General features: G+C 48.8%; 1 protein-coding gene across 2 annotated transcripts in view; it reads left to right on the top strand.

The window, feature by feature from the left end:
* TCIRG1 (T cell immune regulator 1, ATPase H+ transporting V0 subunit a3) overlaps window positions 1–16,222 on the top strand; it is a 114,382-nt gene extending 98,160 nt beyond the window's left edge. For both annotated transcript variants that reach the window (XM_069232951.1, XM_069232952.1), the window contains exons 19-20: window positions 5,235–5,406; window positions 15,202–16,222. In XM_069232951.1, the coding sequence (XP_069089052.1) occupies window positions 5,235–5,406; window positions 15,202–15,292 (263 nt within the window). In that variant the 3' untranslated portion in view covers window positions 15,293–16,222. The remainder of the gene's footprint in view (window positions 1–5,234; window positions 5,407–15,201) is intronic.
* The last annotated feature ends 4,461 nt before the right edge of the window (window positions 16,223–20,683 follow it).

Here is a 20,683-nt window from a genome sequence, read left to right as displayed (position 1 = left end):
AGTGCAGGCTTTGTTACTAGCCACAGAGTGACTAAGCCACTCTCCCCATGTGGCCAGCAACATGTCTCGGGTGTGGCAGGCTGCTGGAACCAGTCAGCCTACACAGGTAGTTGGTTAAGGTTTCAGGGGGCACCTCTAAGGTGCCCTCTGGGGTGTATTTTACAATAAAATGTACACTGGCATCAATGTGCATTTATTGTGCTGAGAAGTTTGATACCAAACGTCCCAGTTTTCAGTGTAGCCATTATGGTGCTGTGGAGTTCGTGTTTGACAGACTCCCAGACCATATACTCTTATGGCTACCCTGCACTTACAATGTGTAAGGTTTGGCTTAGACACTATAGGGGCACAGTGCTCATGCACTGGTGCCCTCACCCATGGTATAGTGCACCCTGCCTTAGGGCTGTAAGGCCTGCTAGAGGGGTGACTTATCTATACTGCATAGGCAGTGTGAGGTTGGCATGGCACCCTGAGGGGAGTGCCATGTCGACTTACTCGTTTTGTCCTCACCAGCACACACAAGCTGGCAAGCAGTGTGTCTGTGCTGAGTGAGGGGTCCCCAGGGTGGCATAAGATATGCTGCAGCCCTTAGAGACCTTCCCTGGCATCAGGGCCCTTGGTACCAGGTGTACCAGTTACAAGGGACTTACCTGGATGCCAGAGTGTGCCAATTGTGGAAACAAAAGTACAGGTTAGGGAAAGAACACTGGTGCTGGGGCCTGGTTAGCAGGCCTCCGCACACTTTCAATTCAAAACATAGCATCAGCAAAGGCAAAAAGTCAGGGGGAACCATGCCAAGGAGGCATTTCCTTACACCCATCATTAATCTTTTTTCTTCTTTGCCAGCTGACTCTTTCCTTGTCTCCTTATCCTTTCCTCTTTTACCTTCTTTTTTCCCCTGTGTTTTATTAATCTTTATAGAACGGTGTACAGTAGTGTGCCCCAGGATTCATCTTCCCTAGCTGGGAATATTCTTCGATGGATTCTAGGAATAAACTTGAATCTCTGCCATTTGTCCCAATCTATCATACCCCCGCCTCCTCCCCCACTCTCTCATTTTGTCTATCCTCAGTGCCTTAGCAAAGAAACATCCTTACATGGGTCGTCTGATATCAATGCTGGTGTCGCTGTTGAGCATTCAATACTCTGGTCGGCCACTAGCAGGCGCTGCTGCACATATCATGCACGGCCTGGCCACTAGGAGTCACTATTCCTCATGCAACATTGACTTGTCCATGACTTGGCCATAGGGGGCGCTGCTCCTTATTAATTTTTTTAATAGTTTAAACAAAATTGTTACTGTTTTCAATTTAAAACATAAAGCAATACCTGCTAGGATACATTACAAATAATGAAAAATTCACTATGGCTGGACATAATGCACTACGACAGTACATAGTAAAATAAAAAAATGGCAAACAAATACATATAATTAATAGGTAAAAAATGACAATTAAGCAAGTAGATCAAATAAATAGGCTATATCATAGCGTATGTTATAGTGGGACTGCTCGCTAGGAATCAGTCAGTCAATCAGGATTTGTAGTGTGCTAATCGCCTGTAAGGCTACTCAGATGCTAGGATGCAGGAGGGGGGGCGAGGGATAGCGAGGCAGAGGTATCAGTGATGCACATGCAAACGTCTGGCTGTTCAGTATGGGGTCACCGCTGCACACACACTACTTTGGGTGGTTACTAATTGTTCACCAAATGGCCACCGAGCATAATTTTTCCCGCACACCTCACCATATCTAGTCACTGCTGGTGATCTAATACTCTGGGGGCTCTGTGGAGGGACTGAGGGGGGTCACCGTCACTGTGGGAAGGTTCCTGCTGCGCACAACATACTCTTGGTGGTCAAGGTTGGACGTCCCTGCTAAACACACCATGCCATAGGTGGTCACTGATGCAGACCTGTCAGTGAGATGCTCTACTGGACACACCTTACTGTGGCTTGTTTCTAGTGGGTACCACTTTGTGGGAGATGAGGGCCCACTTCTGCACTGGCCACAAGATGCAAGATTTGACATTAGTAGGAAAATGGCGCTTGGTCCTAGTCCTAATAGTGTGGTGGTTTGTGTGATTTGTGTACGTCTGCCACCTTCTGGCTGGTGAGGAAAGTCCATGTTGTTTTGTCTGTCTGCTTCTGTACATTTACTGACACTACCCTTGTAACCAGGTTGTACCCTCCACCATACTTCTGCTTACTTCTGTCCCTGGTGCGATGACCTCTGCTCCTGCTCTGATGTCAAACCCTTCTTGTGATGTCTCACCTCTCTCCTATCCTGCTCAGATGACAAACCCTTCTTGTGATGTCTCACCTCCGTCTTATCCCTGCTCCGATGACAAACCCTTCTTGTGATGTTTCACCTCTCTCTTATCCTGCTCTGATGACAAACCCTTCTTGTGAAGTCTCACCCCTCTCTTATCCTGCTCCGATGACAAACCCTTCTTGTGATGTCTCACCCCTCTCTTATCCCTGCTCCGATGACAAACCCTTCTTGTGATGTCTCACCTCTCTCTTATCCTGCTCTGATGACAAACCCTTCTTGTGATGTCTCACCTCTCTCTTATCCTGCTCTGATGACAAACCCTTCTTGTGATGTCTCACCTCTCTCTTATCCTGCTCTGATGACAAACCCTTCTTCTGATGTCTCACCACTCTCTTATCCCTGCTCCGATGACAAACCCTTCTTGTGATGTCTCACCTCTCTCTTATCCTGCTCTGATGACCTTCTTCTCTTGTGACGTCTCACCACTCTTGTTATGTGCTCTGATGAGAAACCCTTCTTGTGATGTCTCACCTCTCTCTTATCCTGCTCAGATGACAAACCCTTCTTGGGATGTCCCACCTCTCTTATCCTGCTCTGATGACAAACCCTTCTTGTGATGTTTCACCTCTCTCTTATCCTGCTCCGATGACAAACCCTTCTTGTGATGTCTCACCTCTCTCTTATCCTGCTCTGATGTCAAACCCTTCTTGAGATTTCTCACCTCTCTCTTATCCTGCTCTGATGTCAAACCCTTCTTGAGATTTCTCACCTCTCTCTTATCCTGCTCTGATGTCAAACCCTTCTTGTGATGTTTCACCTCTCTCTTATCCCTGCTCCGATGACAAACCCTTCTTGTGATGTCTCACCTCTCTCTTATCCTGCTCTGATGACCTTCTTCTCTTGTGACGTCTCACCACTCTTGTTATGTGCTCTGATGAGAAACCCTTCTTGTGATGTCTCACCTCTCTCTTATCCTGCTCAGATGACAAACCCTTCTTGGGATGTCCCACCTCTCTTATCCTGCTCCGATGACAAACTCTTCTTCTGATGTCTCACCACTCTCTTATCCTGCTCCGATGACAAACCCTTCTTCTGATGTCTTACCACTCTCTTATCCCTGCTCCGATGACAAACCCTTCTTGAGATGTCTCACCTCTCTCTTATCCTGCTCTGATGACAAACCCTTCTTGTGATGTCTCACCTCTCTCTTATCCTGCTCTGATGACAAACCCTTCTTCTGATGTCTCACCTCTCTCTTATCCTGCTCCGATGACAAACCCTTCTTGTGATGTTTCACCACTCTCTTATCCTGCTCCGATGACAAACCCTTCTTCTGATGTCTTACCTCTCTCTTATCCTGCTCTGATGACAAACCCTTCTTGTGATGTCTCACCTCTCTCTTGTCCCTGCTCTGATGACAAACCCTTCTTGAGATGTCTCACCTCTCTCTTATCCCTGCTCCGATGACAAACCCTTCTTGTGATGTCTCACCTCTCTCTTATCCTGCTCTGATGACAAACCCTTCTTGAGATGTCTCACCTCTCTCTTATCTTGCTCTGATGACAAACTCTTCTTCTGATGTCTCGCCTCTCTCTTGTCCCTGCTCTGATGACAAACCCTTCTTCTGATGTCTCACCACTCTCTTATCCCTGCTCCAATGACAAACCCTTCTTGTGATGTCTCACCCCTCTCTTATCCTGCTCAGATGACAAACCCTTCTTGTGATGTCTCACCTCTCTCTTATCTTGCTCTGATGACAAACCCTTCTTGTGATGTCTCACCCCTCTCTTATCCTGCTCAGATGACAAACCCTTCTTGTGATGTCTCACCTCTCTCTTATCCTGCTCTGATGACAAACCCTTCTTGTGATGTCTCACCTCTCTCTTATCTTGCTCTGATGACAAACTCTTCTTCTGATGTCTCGCCTCTCTCTTGTCCCTGCTCTGATGACAAACCCTTCTTGTGATGTTTCACCTCTCTCTTATCCTGCTCTGATGACAAACCCTTCTTGTGATGTCTCACCCCTCTCTTATCCTGCTCTGATGACAAACCCTTCTTGTGATGTCTCACCTCTCTCTTATCCTGCTCAGATGACAAACCCTTCTTGTGATGTCTCACCACACTCCTATCCTGCTCTGATGACAAACCCTTCTTGTGATGTCTCACCACACTCCTATCCTGCTCTGATGACAAACCCTTCTTGTGATGTCTCACCACACTCCTATCCTGCTCTGATGACAAACCCTTCTTGTGATGCCTCACCACACTCCTATCCTGCTCTGATGACAAACCCTTCTTGTGATGTCTCACCACACTCCTATCCTGCTCTGATGACAAACCCTTCTTGAGATGTCTCACCACTCTTATCATGCTCTGATGACAAACCCTTCTTCTGATGTCCCACCTCTCTCTTATCCTGCTCTGATGATCATCTTCTTTTGTGACGTCTCACCTCTCTTGTTATGTGCTCTGATGACACCCTCTGGCGACGCCTCTCCTCGCAAGTGTTCCCTGATCTGATGATAAACCCCTCTGGTGTTCTGGGCTTTGCTGACAAACCTCCTCTGTGATTTCTCACCTCTTTTGTGTTTCCTCCTCTGATGATAATCACCTTCTTGTGATGTCCCTCCTCTCTTGTGTTCCGTCCTCCTGACGATTACCCCTTCTTGTGATGTCCCTCATCTCCTGTGTTCCCTCCTCTGATGATTACCCCTTCTTATGATGCCCCTCCTCTGATGATAATCACCTTCTTGTGATGTCCCTGCTTTCTTGTGTTCCCTCCTCTGATGATTACCACTTCTTGTGATGTCCCGCTTCTCTTGTGTTCCCTCCTCTGATGATAATCACCGTCTTGTGATGTCCCGCCTCTCTTGTGTTCCCTGCTCTGATGATTACCACTTCTTGTGATGTCCCTCATCTCCTGTGTTCCCTCCTCTGATGTCTCCTTGCATTGCCTCCTCAGAGCTCTCCGAGGTGCTGTGGAACATGGTGATGCGCATTGGGTTCCGAAACCTTCATTATTACTGGGGGGTGGTGCTGGTGCCCATCTTCTGCTTCTTCGCCGTGCTCACCATAGCCATCCTGCTGGTGATGGAGGGACTCTCTGCCTTCCTGCATGCCCTGCGTCTGCACTGGTGAGTACAGGCTCCTGGATGGGATGAGCCGGGGGGAGGGTAACACATTGTCAGATCGCTTTTTAAGCAGATACTCTGTGGCCATCACCTGCTGACACTCTGAGCCCTGGGAGAGAGCCTCCCTGGTGCAGCGACTGTGGAGCAGTGACAGAGCTTCTTTGGTCACTACTACTGTAAGCTACTGCCCCAGGACACCTGGGTGCTCTGAGCCCCTGCTAACAGCAGTCCAATGCCTTCCCTTTGCTCCCTTCTTGGAGAGGGGTCATTCGTGTCTCTTGATCCAGAGCGCACTGTCACAGGGCATTGTGGTACACGTGGTAAGTAACCAAGCCTTCCCTTTGCTCCCTTCTTAGAGAGGGGTCCTTTGTGTGCCTTGATCCAGAGCCCACTGTCACAGGACACAGTGGTACGCGTGGTAAGTAACTAAGCCTTCCCTATGCTCCCTTCTTGGAGAGGGGTCCTTTGTGTGCCTTGATCCAGAGCACGGTGTCATAGGAGGTGTGGAGCAGACTGGATATTCCTTTTGGTGAGGGAGGGGGTGGAGAGGACTTGGGACCAGGCACAGCTGGACAGTTAAGGATGAGTGTCCTCAAGCCATGCCATGAACGCAGATGGGCAAAGTTTCAGTTAGTTACCAAAGGGCAATGCATAACATGCCATGCTTGAAAATGTCTGTGTCATTTGATTTGTTATTTCTGATAGTTACTTCTAACTGCAGATTCCTCACCTTGTGAATACTACCACAGATGTCAGACTGGATACGGAAACTTTTCAGCAGTACCTCTGTGCATCAGTGCTGTTGTTTTGCTTTGGAAGTGACATGCAAAGCTGGAGAAGCGCACCACTGAGTGCGTGCTGACGTCCGTTCCTTTCTTTCCACGCCTTCAGATGTGGCTTTGAAGCTTCTCTTTGGTCTTTGACCAGAGCTTTACTCAACAATTTATCCAGTGTGCAGGAATATCATCCCTAAAATGACAAGATGCAAACTGTGCAGGCACTCCCTTGAATAAATGTCTGTGATGGACCCACAAAAAGTCTGTGGTGCGTGGGGTTACACCGCAACTCCAAGGCCTGCGTCTGCGTCTGATGAACCCGAAATCTGTAGATGAATGTGAAGACAAACTACGTCGTGAAGCACCAAAAGACTCTGTGCCGTCACTGGTCGAATTAGAATGGAAGATCCCATTTCCATGGGGGGTCTTTATCATCTTGCTGTTTGTCAAAGGAGAAACATAAAAAAATCAGAGCTGGAAGCTGGCCCTTCCTGCCAGTCGAGCTCCAGAGAGGGAGTGAGGATGTCAACGTGCCTCTGTCTCGTTCCTGATCGCTGTACGAGCCAGTTCTGCCCCCAATCCCGACTCACCCTGACTTCCCAGGTCTATCCACGATGTCACAGCAAGTAGAAGCCTTCAGAGAGGCTATACTACGGATCTTCAGCAATAAACCAGCTCCCTCTGATTTGATTTTGGGCCTCAAGGAACTGCAGAAGCCTCCAGTCGCACTTCAACCAGTGGGTCCACCCTTCACGTTATCAGTGCCCCTTACATCCACATTTGGTCCAGCACTGACTTCAGTGCCCGGTTCGGCTCCGGAACCAATAACTGTGCCGGGAGAGAATGTACAGCCTATAGTGCTATCCTACTCTGAAATGAATCGGCCTTGACCTCAACCGAAATCGTGCGTGGTGCCATCCAGCGTGCAAACTTCTGCAGATCCCTCTGACACTTTGTCCTTACCTCATATGAGAAGGGGGATGCCTATATCACCCATTATGATGACGACAACTGCTATGAGGCGCTACGGAATGCCAGTAGGCTTGACACTTTGCCAAAGACTGGTCTTGTCTCCTCCAGGTCTTGTTGTGGAGCAAAGAACTTATTTTGTGTTCATGATGCACAGGGCGCTGAAGTAATAGACTACCAACCATGGAAGTCAAAATGAATGTCCAAAGTGAAGTATTGCAACCTGGTCATGCTCCTGTGAGAGCTACTGTTTCCCTTTAATGAGGCACTGACTGACACCCTTTTGGGCGCTTGGACCAAGCCCTGTTCGTGACCGACAGGTTGCCCTTCCTTTCTAAAACCGCATCCCACTCCAGAAAGCCTGGTGTTCCAAGCTTCCACCAGCAGGGTCACTAACTGCAGATTCCTCACAGACCCTCCCATGTCGTGACCTGGAATCATTTCCATCCAAAAAGGTCCCAATCTAGAGATTTGCACACTGGTCATATCAATTTGTCAACAACCTTTGAATCTGAGATGCGGACAGCCTAGAAAGCAGCTGATGTTGTGCATCAGTGGTTCTTATATGCGGCTACGCATGTCACCTCCAGAACTGATTGATGTCTGTGCGGAGCCACATGGCGCCGCCTACGAGGACTGGAAACATTCTGAATCCAGTCCGACGCCTGTGGGAGTATTCACAAGCTGAGGAATTTGCGGGTAGAGTATCCACCAGAAGGATTGTTACCAAAGGTAACTAACTTATTCTTTGTCACTACTTCCAAACTTATAGTTTCAAAAGCAAAAGCCATCATTTAAAAAAAAAAAAAAAAAATCTGGTCATTTGTTGGATGAGTTGCCAGGCGGAATCAGTTTGTTTTTCTTATATCGAAGAACAGAACGGACAGCTCTGCATTCAGACAAGTTTGCAGGAGTCTTTGACCCAGTAGCGTAGCCAGTGTGTCATGGGCCCTAGTGCAGGGAAGGAAAGGGGCCCCTTGGCAGCTGTTTAAACCATAAAATACAGCAATAATCTGGGTTCATTGAGCCTCTACGGGCCCCAGAGCCTCTGCAGCTGCTGCCCCAATGGAAGCTACGCCCTCGCCTGAACCTCAAGAGTGGAGGGAAGAACACAGGCACCGGTCAGGAATGAGTTTGAGAATAGTTGGAGGTCCAATAACTTGTAGATTTTTTTAAAGTTTACAGTATAAGTTCTTAATAATGTCCAAAAAACTAGATATGAACGAGTACTGGGATGTGCAACCATGGGGTGGGACGCTGTCTTGGGGGACATATGAGGATACCACAATGGGAAGGTCAGGTGGTTCGGTGATGTGGAACTGACTGGTTAATTTTGGTAAGCAGGCAGAACAAGGCCGGTCAGGTATTTCTTTTAATATATATCATTTTGAGGAGAAATAACATAGATGACCCAACGCTTAGAGTATCTGCCTTTATTAAGCGGGAACTAATCGGTAGTCAGACCGTGGAGATTTTTTTTTTTTTCTTCAATGCATACAATTTTATGGTGTGGTTATTTTTGTGTATTATTTTGTGCTTGGCTGTCTTCTGTAAGATGAAACTGGCTGTTTTGTGAATTTGACTGCAGAGTAGGGTAAGCTAATGGGCAGTAGTGCATGTATCCCTCATGCCTCGTCGCCCTTCGCGCTTCTGAGCCCAGCCCTGGCCTTTCTATAGACAAGCTGGGAACATTTGTGTCTGTGCTGGGGGGCAATGGGCACCACTCACAACTTAGTGGTGTAACGCAGGTCCCTGCAGCCCAGTGTTAGGTTATGAAAAGGATGACCTCAATAATCCTCTTCTTTAGCCCCCCCCCCCATCCTGGCCAACCTCAGTCCTTCCTTCTCTTTCTCCTCTCTGATTTTAAGTTGTATTTGTCTTCTTTTTTTTTTGTTTACACTCAAGCCTTCTTTCATCGTTTGGAATTAAAGTCCTCTTTGCAAACCTGTGCTGTCATGCCCCTCTGTTTCTAGACAGTCCTCAATGTTAGCCCATGTGAGCTTGACAACCCTGCAAGCTCTCTAGATGTTCTCTCATTTTACTGAATTTGAGACATCTGAGATGGGCTCTGATGTCACATGGAGGCTCACAGTGCATCCTTTGTGGCTCCTTCCCTCTCACATGTGAGAGGCAGTGGGTAGCATGTTTTTTCAGTCTTGGCACAGGCCTTGTACCTGGAATCCAGTGAAGGGACTGGCTACTGGTTCCCCCCGCATGAAGGTGTGTTCATTCACTTATAAATGGGGTTTGTTGCCTTCATGCCTGGAACTTGGATGAAGGCGGTGCCTGCGAGGGAATGTTCAGTGTGAGGGTGTAACGTGTTGAGAAGGGTCTGGTGAGTGCTGGATTGAGTTGAACACCCTCTCTCTGGAAAATGCTTCTCCAGACAGAGCCATTCCACATCCCCCTGGGCCAACCTAAGCCCTTCTCAGGAGTGACCGCAGTGCAGGGAGCCTGCGAGTTTGGGCTGCAGGTATGATTTCTGCCCCGGACTGGAGGAGCACAGGGACTGTTAAAAGATGCAGCCTGCCCTGAGTGGCTAAGCTTGTCCACCAGCGGAAGATAAGTGCAGGCCTCCTTATCCAATGTTCAGCATGTGACTCAACACTGAGGAGGTCCTGTGCACCAGCTTCAGTGGAGAAGAGAAGTATGGATGGGGCAGGAGTTGCCACTCTCCATCTGGACTAGGCGTGAACCTAGGAAGCCTGCGCATCACCTTGCTGTTGAACCAGTGGGGAGAGGGGAGACCTGCCTGTGCAAGGAGCTGGTCTGCACCTGCAATGGAGAAAGTGATCTGATCTTCACAGGTGAGCCAAAGCTCCACATACTGGATGGACCTGCTGGGATGGCAGCTTGATGAAGAGACAACCCTTGCGGTATTACGACACATCAGCACAAGTGCTCAGGAAAAACACAAGAGAACAAAAAAGGGATGTTTGAATGCTTGAAGTACAATGAGTATGCTTAGACATCAGGCTTGTGCTCACAGCGCCACTAGGACCAAGCTGCACCGAGTGAAGAGCCCCAACTAGGTTGTTTTTATTCCTGTTCAGAAAGGACCTGACCCGGAAGTTTGGGCTGAACTGTTCCTTTAGGAGCAGGACCAAGGCTGATTTACATATGTCTGGGTCTAAACTGAGGCAACAAGGAGGGCAAAAAAAAATGATGGACTTGGATGCGGTTTTGAGTAATTACCATTGGCTGAGAATGATTCAAGCATTCCACTGTTCACTTTTTTTGTTTGCTTCAGGAAAAGGATGAGGACATCTGGGTTGGAGAACTGCTCCTTCGCCTTCATCAAGCAGAAAGATTAAACCCGCATCATCCTTTTTCCTTCCTAGTCCTGTGGGTTTCCTATACTTATGAGAATGGGAGAAAACGGACCTTCATCCCCTGGCTTTGGGTCTCATCACTTTGTCTGCAGGAGATCACCCTGATTCCGGAACTGTTGGACTTGGAGTCATACTAGCTACTATGTGTAAGGAAATGCCTCCTTGGCATAGGTACCTCCTGACGTTTTGCCTTTGCTGATGCCAAGTTATGATTTGAAAGTGTGCTGAGGCCTGCTAACCAGGCCCCAGCACCAGTGTTCTTTCCCTAACCTGTACTTTTGTTTCCACAATTGGCACACCCTGGCATCCAGGTAAGTCCCTTGTAACTGGTACCTCTGGTACCAAGGGCCCTGATGCCAGGGAAGGTCTCTAAGGGCTGCAGCATATCTTATGCCACCCTGGGGACCCCTCACTCAGCACAGACACACTGCTTTCCAGCTTGTGTGTGCTAGTGGGGATAAAATGACTAAGTCGACATGGCACTCCCCTCAGGGTGCCATGCCAACCTCACACTGCCTATAGGTATAGGTAAGTCACCCCTCTAGCAGGCCTTACAGCCCTAAGGCAGGGTGCACTATACCATGAGCACTATGCCCCTACAGTGTCTAAGCAAAACCTTAGACATTGTAAGTGCAGGGTAGCCATAAGAGTATATGGTCTGGGAGTCTGTCATGCACGAACTCCACAGTACCATAATGGCTACACTGAAAACTGGAAAGTTTGGTATCAAACTTCTCAGCACAATAAATGCACACTGATGCCAGTGTACATTTTATTGTGAAATCTTAGAGATGCCCCCTGAGACCTTAACAGACTACCAGTGTGGGCTGACTAGTTTTAGCAGCCTGCCACACACCAGACATGTTGCTGGCCACATGGGGAGAGTGTCTTTGTCACTCTGTGGCTAGTAACAAAGCCTGTACTGGCTGGAGGTGCTTCTCACCTCCCCCTGCAGGAACTGTAACACCTGGCGGTGAGCCTCAAAGGCTCACCCCCTTTGTTACAGCACCCCAGGGCACTCCAGCTAGTGGAGTTGCCCGCCCCCTCCGGCCACGGCCCCACTTTTGGCGATATTGAGAAAAACAAGGAGGAGTCACTGGCCGGTGTCCTGAGCTGAGGTGACTCTGACTTTTAGAAATCCTCCATCTTGCAGATGGAGGATTCCCCCAATAGGGATAGGGATGTGCCCCCCTCCCCTCAGGGAGGAGGCACAAAGAGGGTGTAGCCACCCTCAGGGCTAGTAGCCATTGGCTACTAAGCCCCCAGACCTAAATACACCCCTAAATCGAGTATTTAGGGGCTCCCAGAACACAGCAAGATAGATTCCTGCAACCTAAGACGAAGAAGGACTGCTGAGCTGAAAAACCTGCAGAGAAGACGGAGACACCAACTGCTTTGGCCCCAGCTCTACCGGCCTGTCTCCCCACTTCAAAAGAACTGCTCCAGCGACGCGTTCCACAGGGTCCAGCAACCTCTGAAGCCTCAGAGGACTACCCTGAAGCAACTTGGAAAGAACACACGTTTCCTGCCGGAAGCGTGAGACCTTGCACTCTGCACCCGACGCCCCCGGCTCGACTTGTGGAGAACAAACACTACAGGGAGGACTCCCCGGTGACTGCAAGACCGTGAGTAGCCAGAGTTGACCCCCCTGAGCCCCCACAGCGACACCTGCAGAGGGAATCCCGAGGCTCCCCCTGACCGCGATTGCCTGCTTCAAAGACCCGACGCCTGGTAAAGACACTTCACCCGCAGCCCCCAGGACCTGAAGGATCCGACCTCCAGTGCAGGAGCGACCCCCAGGTGGCCCTCTCCCTTGCCCAGGTGGTGGCTACCCCGAGGTGCCCCCCCCCTTGCCTGCCTGCATCGCTGAAGAGACCCCTTGTTCTCCCATTGAAACCTATTGCGAACCCGACGCCTGTTTGCACACTGCACCCGGCCGCCCCCGTGCCGCTGAGGGTGTACTTTTTGTGCTGACTTGTGTCCCCCCCCCCCCCCACACCCCCCCTGGTGCCCTACAAAACCCCTCTGCTCTGCCCTCCGAAGACGCGGGTACTTACCTGCTGGCAGACTGGAACTGGGGCACCCCCTTCTCCATTGAAGCCTATGTGTTTTGGGCACCACTTTGACCTCTGCACCTGACCGGCCCTGAGCTGCTGGTGTGTAACTTTGGGGTTGCCCTGAACCCCCAACAGTGGGCTACCTTGGACCCAACTTTGAACCCTGTAGGTGGTTTACTTACCTGCAAATCTAACAAACCCTTACCTCCCCCAGGAACTGTTGAAAATTGCACTATCTAGTTTTAAAATAGCTTATTGCCATTTGTGTGAAAACTGTATATGCTATTTTGCTAATTCAAAGTTCCTAAAGTTCCTAAGTGAAATACCTTTAATTTGAAGTATTACTTGTAAATCTTGAACCTGTGGTTCTTAAAATAAACTAAGAAAATATATTTTTCTATATAAAAATCTATTGGCCTGGAATTGTCTTTGAGTGTGTGTTCCCCATTTATTGCCTGTGTGTGTACAACAAATGCTTTACGCTACCCTCTGATAAGCCTACTGCTCGACCACACTACCACAAAATAGAGCATTAGTATTATCCCTTTTTGCCACTATCTTACCTCTAAGGGGAACCCTTGGACTCTGTGCATGCTATTCCTTACTTTGAAATAGTGCATATAGAACCAACTTCCTACACTATGGTTCTGGAAATTTCACCAGTTGAAGCTCAAGTCAAGAGTAAGGGCCTGATTTTGAGTTTGGCAGACGGGTTACTCTGTGACAAACGTCCGCCGTATTACGATTCCCATAGGATATCATGGGATTGTAATACGGGATATCCATCATGTTTGTGACAGAGAAACTCCATCCGCCACACTCTAAATCAGGCCCTGAATCTTCCGGTACTAGTTGTTGGGGGTCTTATGCCCCATCTGCCGAAAGATCTTGACTGAGGTCAGGAGAAACTAGACCTGGAGAATTGGAAGCAGAGGATTGCTTTAAACAGAAGAGTTTTGCACTTTCTTTCTGAAAGTGGACGGGCAGCTGATGCTTTTTTAGAGAGAGAGCTTATTCCAAACTTAACAGCAATTCAAGAAAAAGAGCGTACCCCGAGCTGGACTTTGTTGTTGCAGGGTGCATCCTGTCACAATGCAAACGTAGGAACGGAGAGGTCGGGCAGGTTTGTAAGGAATGTACTCATGTCTCGAGTAGACAGGATTGGTGTTGTTAACTGCTTTCTGAACTATACAAAGGGCCTTGAACATAACGTGCTTAGGTGAGCGGACACTGAAACGGAGTCTGGTAGGCCTAAACCTAATCTGGCTGTAGTGTCCTGGATGACTTGAAGTGGGTGAGTAAGATAATCAGAAAGCCCTAAATCAATTAATCAGTATTTGCATAGCACTACTTATCATCTGTGAGGGTATCCAGGCGCTAGGTTGCAGAGCTCACTTGAGCAGCCGCTAGGTTGCAAGGCTGACTCGAACAGCCAGGTCTTGAGTCTCTTCCTGAAATCTGCCAGCAAGGGTGATGTCTGGAGGTGGAGCGGAAGGCCTTTCCAACAGGTGGAATTACTGAAATCAAGCTGCAGGGTGATTAGTTCATGAATGGCAGAATGCCATGCCTCTAATGCAAGAAGAGGAATGATATTTCAAAGCAAGGCATGGAGGGCTGATTAATGTGTTTGGCAAAGGTGAGTTTATTATTCATGACAATGCCAGGATGTGTGGTAGAGGTGACCAGGTCTGCTCAGCTGATCACCAGACAGGGGACCAAGCAAGTGAATTGTATCCCCAAAAAACAATTACTGTTGTGTCCCCATTTATTTTGAGACAATTACTCTGCATTGAGCCATCAACCTCCCTCATGCAGGAAAAAACATTGGACCTAACTTTACCGAAGAGCCATAGTGCATAGAGCGAGGGAACTGTAATGACATTTACATTTGGTTATTTTGCCCAGAAGGCGCCAGGTACTTCAGGTTTTCAGTGTCTGTATAATGTTTAAGTGTGTTACCACTACATTAGTAAAGTCCTTTTACTCCTTAAAGTATAGACTTGCCTGGACATTCCATTTATTACCTGTTCTCTGTTGGGTCGGCCATGCTACCTTGAGAGAGTCAAGTGCTAAAAGGGAGTGCTTGATCATTCAGTGTGAGCGGAATAGCATTGTGGCCTCAGAACACCCAGTAAACTCTGATCCCCCTTGTGACCCAAGAGAAGGCCTCAGTCATCCTTTCTCTGTGGAGAAGTGTGGCACAATGGTTAGAGCGGCAGACCCTGAAGCAGAGATCTGGCTCAAGACCAGGGTTCAAGTCCCGCTTCGGCAGGTCTTGGGCTCAATTCCCTTGGACCAGATAATTCTCGCCTCGGTGCCTAATCTAATTAATGGGTCCCACTCTGCAACTCTGGGCAATAGCTTGCTTAATCTCCACAACGGCCCCAACAGCGCTTGGATGCCTGGCTTCACCCTGGGGGTGCCCAGGAGTGGGCACCTCACAGGGAAAAGCCAGGAGGGGTTCCATAGCGGTATGAGTACAGTGCCTTGAGACCCTAACGGGTGAGTAGTGCGCTATACAAGTGCAAAGTTTACAGTTTACCCCTCCACCGTCCATCCCTACTTATCCTGGTCTTCCCCTCTGCCTTCCTTTCCTGTTTTGATAGTGCATGCCCCAACACATCTTTCGCTCTTTCTCATTGTCTGCTTTTTTATTTTTTATAGGGTTGAATTCCAGAACAAGTTCTACGTCGGATCCGGGTACAAGTTTGTCCCATTCTCCTTCAGTGATTCTGCCCTCCTAAGAGAGGCCTGAGAATGAGCAGAGCTTCCTCCTGTCCCAGGTCGGCTGGGTGGCGGTGCCTTCTTCCCAGTAGTGGGTTCAGAAGATCTTTCTTCTCCATGCCACATCGTCTGTGGGCCGGATGGGCAGAGCTCTCCACTTCTCCAGTGTGACATGGGCAGAGCTCTCACCTGCCTGTGCAGCTTTAATTCTACAGAACCTCTAGTGCCTTCTTTTACTGCCTCCCACCTGTTACTTTGGATTTTGCAAAGACTTGATGGACGGTTGATGCGTTGTTCCTTGGTGTGATGCTAAGGGGCGTTTTGAACCAGATGGTTCCTGCTCATCATTTTTGGGCACTTCCATGCATGATATCAAATTTGCTGCTAGTTATTTCCCCATTCCTCAAGTGCCCAAATTTTATCACTCATGGTCGCCAATCACCTTGTCTTAGAAAAAGTTTTAATTCTGACAGACGCAGGGTCCAAGAGGCTACTCATGACGGTTTATTTAGTTGTGCCATATAACACAAGCTTGTAAGGTTAGATCCAACAGACGTCTGGCTGTCACCTGAAGAGGTGAATACCAAATACAGCATCTGGTTCAGCACCCTTTGTTAAAGAAGTGTGTCCACAAGTGCAGATATCTGAGAGTGGGGAACAATGGAATACCCCTGATCAGTTGTCTACGCATCTGCCCCTCTGATAATGACATCAGCTAGCACTGTTGATCTAAAGTAACTTGCATAAGAATTGTGATGGTGACATGCATAAAATTGAATGTCCTTCATGGTCAATTGTCCCTGAAATTGAACTTCGGCTACTGAGCTCGGGTGCCTTGACCCTGCCCTGACCAGTGTGCCCCCGATCAGTCACTCTTTGCCAAATTTACCAGTTGTTTGTTTTTAAATCATTGCTATTTAATTCTATACATTTCTTAATAAAGGTGCTTTGGGAATGCTAAGGGCCTCCTGTCTTCTGTTTGGTGTGAATTGAAGGTCCAGTCTAGAAGATGCAGGACTATCATGCAAGAGTTTGCAACCTTACATGGACACCTCTTTAGGGGTTGACTTGGGCATGGGAAGAAACTGGTTGCTTTCTGAGGTCTATGAGATGATGAATGCCCGTATAAAGAAATACATTTATGGAAAAATATTCATCAAGTCTGTTTTTGCCCTATAGAATTGTATTGTACAGTTCATATAGCAATTCATACCCTGAAACTCTGGTTCATAGGTTGCTGCCTTTAGGAGAGGTTTTGGGTGAGGCGTGTCAGGTTTGGGACGTACTTCAGGCATATAGAGGTGAATTGATAACAGTCATGGTGGTGGGGAGAGAAAAGTTTTCAATGCTCTGGAATTTGAAGTGGGTGTCAATTCTTTTATTTTTCATGAACTTGATTTCTCTAGCTTAGTCATCTAACTGTGTAGGAGTTTAAACTTGTTCAAAACATTTTGATGGGAGGGATAGTCCAGAGCAAGGCCAACTGAGAGTTGAAGTGATCTAGCTTGATGATAGGTGTAGGAAGTTGGCTCTGTATGTGCTATTTCAAAGTAAGGAATAGCATGCACAGAGTCCAAGGGTTCCCCTTAGAGGTAAAATAGTGGTAAAAAGAGATAATACTAATGCTCTATTTTGTGGTAGTGTGGTCGAGCAGTAGACTTATCCAAGGAGTAGTGTTAAGCATTTGTTGTACATACACATAGACAATAAATGAGGTACACACACTCAGAGACAAATCCAGCCAATAGGTTTTGTTATAGAAAAATATCTTTTCTTAGTTTATTTTAAGAACCACAGGTTCAAATTTTACATGTAATAGCTCTTTTGAAAGGTATTGCAGGTAAGTACTCTAGGAACTTTGAATCATTACTTTAGCATGTATACTTTTTACATAAAACACAATAAGCTGTTTTAAAAGTGGACACAGTGCAATTTTCACAGTTCCTGGGGGAGGTAAGTTATTGTTAGTTTTCACAGGTAAGTAAGGCACTTACAGGTTTCAGTTTTTGGTCCAAGGTAGCCCACCGTTGGGGGTTCAGAGCAACCCCAAAGTTATCACACCAGCAGCTCAGGGCCGGTCAGGTGCAAAGGTCAAAGAGGTGCCCAAAACACATAGGCTATAATGGAGAGAAGGGGGTGCCCCGGTTCCAGTCTGCCAGCAGGTAAGTACCCGTGTCTTCGGAGGGCAGACCAGGGGGGTTTTGTAGGGCACCGGGGGGGACACAAAGTAGCACAGAAAGTACACCCTCAGCAGCGCGGGGGCGGCCGGGTGCAGTGTGCAAACACGCGTCGGGTTTCCTTCAGTTTTCAATGGGAGACCAAGGGGTCTCTTCAGCGATGCAGGCAGGCAAGGGGGGGGCTCCTCGGGGTAGCCACCACCTGGGCAAGGGAGAGGGCCTCCTGGGGGTCACTCCTGCACAGAAGTTCCGTTTCTTTAGGGGCTGGGGGCTGCGGGTGCAGGGTCTTTTCCAGCCATCGGGAAATGGAGTTCAGACAGTCGCGGTCAGGGGGAGCCTGGGGATTCCCTCTGCAGGCATCACTGTGGGGGCTCAGGGGGGACAACTTTGGTTACTCACAGTCGTAGAGTCGCCGGAGGGTCCTCCCTGAGTTGGTTGTTCTCCACCAGTCGAGTCGGGGTCGCCGGGTGCAGTGTTGCAAGTCTCACGCTTCTTGCGGGGAGTTGCAGGGGTCTTTAAATCTGCTCCTTGTAACAAAGTTGCAGTTCTTTTGGAGCAGTGCCGCTGTCCTCTGGAGTTTCTTGTCTTTTTCGAAGCAGGGCAGTCCTCAGAGGATTCAGAGGTCGCTGGTCCCTTGGAAAGCGTCGCTGGAGCAGGGTTCTTTGGAAGGCAGGAGACAGGCCGGTAAGTCTGGGGCCAAGGCAGTTGGTGTCTTCTGGTCTTCCTTTGCAGGGGTCTTTCAGCTCAGCAGTCCTTCTTCTTGTAGTTGCAGGAATCTAAATTCTAGGTTCAGGGAAGGCCCTTAAATACTAAATTTAAGGGCGTGTTTAGGTCTGGGGGGTTAGTAGCCAATGGCTACTAGCCCTGAGGGTGAGTACACCCTCTTTGTGCCTCCTCCCAAGGGGAGGGGGTCACATCCCTAATCCTATTGGGGGAATCCTCCATCTGCAAGATGGAGGATTTCTAAAAGTTAGAGTCACTTCAGCTCAGGACACCTTAGGGGCTGTCCTGACTGGCCAGTGACTCCTCCTTGTTGTTTTCTTTGTTTCCTCCAGCCTTGCCGCCAAAAGTGGGGGCCGTGGCCGGAGGGGGCGGGCAACTCCACTAAGCTGAAGTGTCCTGCGGTGCTGTGACAAAGGGGTGAGCCTTTGAGGCTCACCGCCAGGTGTTACAGCTCCTGCCTGGGGGAGGTGTTAGCATCTCCACCCAGTGCAGGCTTTGTTACTGGCCTCAGAGTGACAAAGGCACTCTCCCCATGGGGCCAGCAACATGTCTCGGTTGTGGCAGGCTGCTGGAACCAGTCAGCCTACACTGAACAATTGGGTAAAATACAGGGGGCATCTCTAAGATGCTCTCTGTGTGCATTTTTTAATAAATCCAACACTGGCATCAGTGTGGGTTTATTATTCTGAGAAGTTTGATACCAAACTTCCCAGTATTCAGTGTAGCCATTATGGAGCTGTGGAGTTCGTTTTTGACAGACTCCCAGCCCATATACTCTTATGGCTACCCTGCACTTACAATGTCTAAGGTTTTGCTTAGACACTGTAGGGGCATAGTGCTCATGCACATATGCCCTCACCTGTGGTATAGTGCACCCTGCCTTAGGGCTGTAAGGCCTACTAGAGGGGTGACTTACCTATGCCACAGGCAGTGGGAGGTTGGCATGGCACCCTGAGGGGAGTGCCATGTCGACTTACTCGTTTTGTTCTCACCAGCACACACAAGCTGGCAAGCAGTGTGTCTGTGCTGAGTGAGGGGTCCCCAGGGTGGCATAAGATATGCTGCAGCCCTTAGAGACCTTCCCTGGCATCAGGGCCCTTGGTACCAGGGGTACCAGTTACAAGGGACTTACCTGGATGCCAGGGTGTGCCAATTGTGGAATCAAAAGCACATTTTAGGTGAAAGAACACTGGTGCTGGGGCCTGGTTAGCAGGGTCCCAGCACACTTCTCAGTCAAGTCAGCATCAGTATCAGGCAAAAAGTGGGGGGTAACTGCAACAGGGAGCCATTTCTTTACACAAGCCCCCCCCCCAGCCCACAGGCCAGGAGACTCAGCCAAAGCTGGGAGATTCTTCCTAGTCTGTCAGGCGAGGAAGAGTAGAGGAAATAGGCTGGTTTGTTGCAGGGCCTACTCTGCCTTACATCCTCCTGTCCAGGTCATTCCCTCTGGGGAACTGACCCACTACCACAGTGACAGGACCTAATCTGAACTGCCTCTTGTCTGTGCTTTTAATGTCTTCACCCATTCTCTCTATTTTGGGGTTAGAGGTATCCACCTCTGCTAATCTTATTTTAGCCAGGGTCACCCCTAGCTTACCCAAGGAGGTTACCTAGAGCTGGAGTAACCCCACCATGACCAACAGGGTCAGGGGGCCTAACTTGCTATTTGGCATGGGGTCTGACCAGCATGCCAAGGATAGTGCAGCCATAAAGGCTAACACCCAGCAGAGGCCACTGACAGCTGTCAGTGCCCAGAACCACACCTTTAGCTCTTCACCTACAAGGGAAGGGGCTAAGTTACAGGCTTCTTTGGGTTCAGGGTGCCTGTCTGCTGTATTGGAGTGGGGGGTTACCACATCTTGTAGTAAACACCCTTCTTCCACTCTTTCTTCTGTTAGCTGAGGGGCCACCCACTCAGACTTAACAGTTGCCTGACTAGCCAGGACTTCTTGTGGGTCAGGTTGGACTTTATCAGAGCCACTTTTGGGGTTCTCCCCTACTGGAGCAGAATCTCCTTGGCTGGCTGGAACCCTGGCTAAAGGTTGTCCACCTTTCCTACTCTGTTTCCTTTTCTTTTTCTTCTGGGGCCTACTTGTATTTACTGCAGAGGCAGGCACTCCAGAATCCTTGGGAGAGGACTGGCACTGGACCAGTTCCTCTCTTGGGCTCTGACTAACCTCTGGGTAGTCATTTCCAAGGAGACAATCAAGGGGGAGGTCTGTACTGACTACCACCCTTCTCCAGCTAAAAGTCCCACCCACTTCTATGGGCACAAAAGCCACAGGCCTATCAGTGACCCTGTCTGGGCTAACTCTTACTCTGGCAGTCTCACCTGGGATGTACTGGCTTGAGAACACCAGCCTGTCATGCACAATAGTGTGACTGGCACAAGTGTCTCTCAAGGCAGTGGCTGGGATTCCATTCACCAGTAGGTGGTGGAAGTGTCTACTTCCCTCTGGAATCTCCAACTCACCTGTTGGGCCCTTTTTCCAGTTGAAGGCTATGAAGACCTCCTCATCTGA

The sequence above is a fragment of the Pleurodeles waltl genome, chromosome 4_2 (assembly GCF_031143425.1).
Source record: "Pleurodeles waltl isolate 20211129_DDA chromosome 4_2, aPleWal1.hap1.20221129, whole genome shotgun sequence".
NCBI lineage: Eukaryota > Metazoa > Chordata > Amphibia > Caudata > Salamandridae > Pleurodeles > Pleurodeles waltl.
Note: the sequence above shows the minus strand (reverse complement) of the source record. Positions and strands in the feature narration are given on the sequence as shown.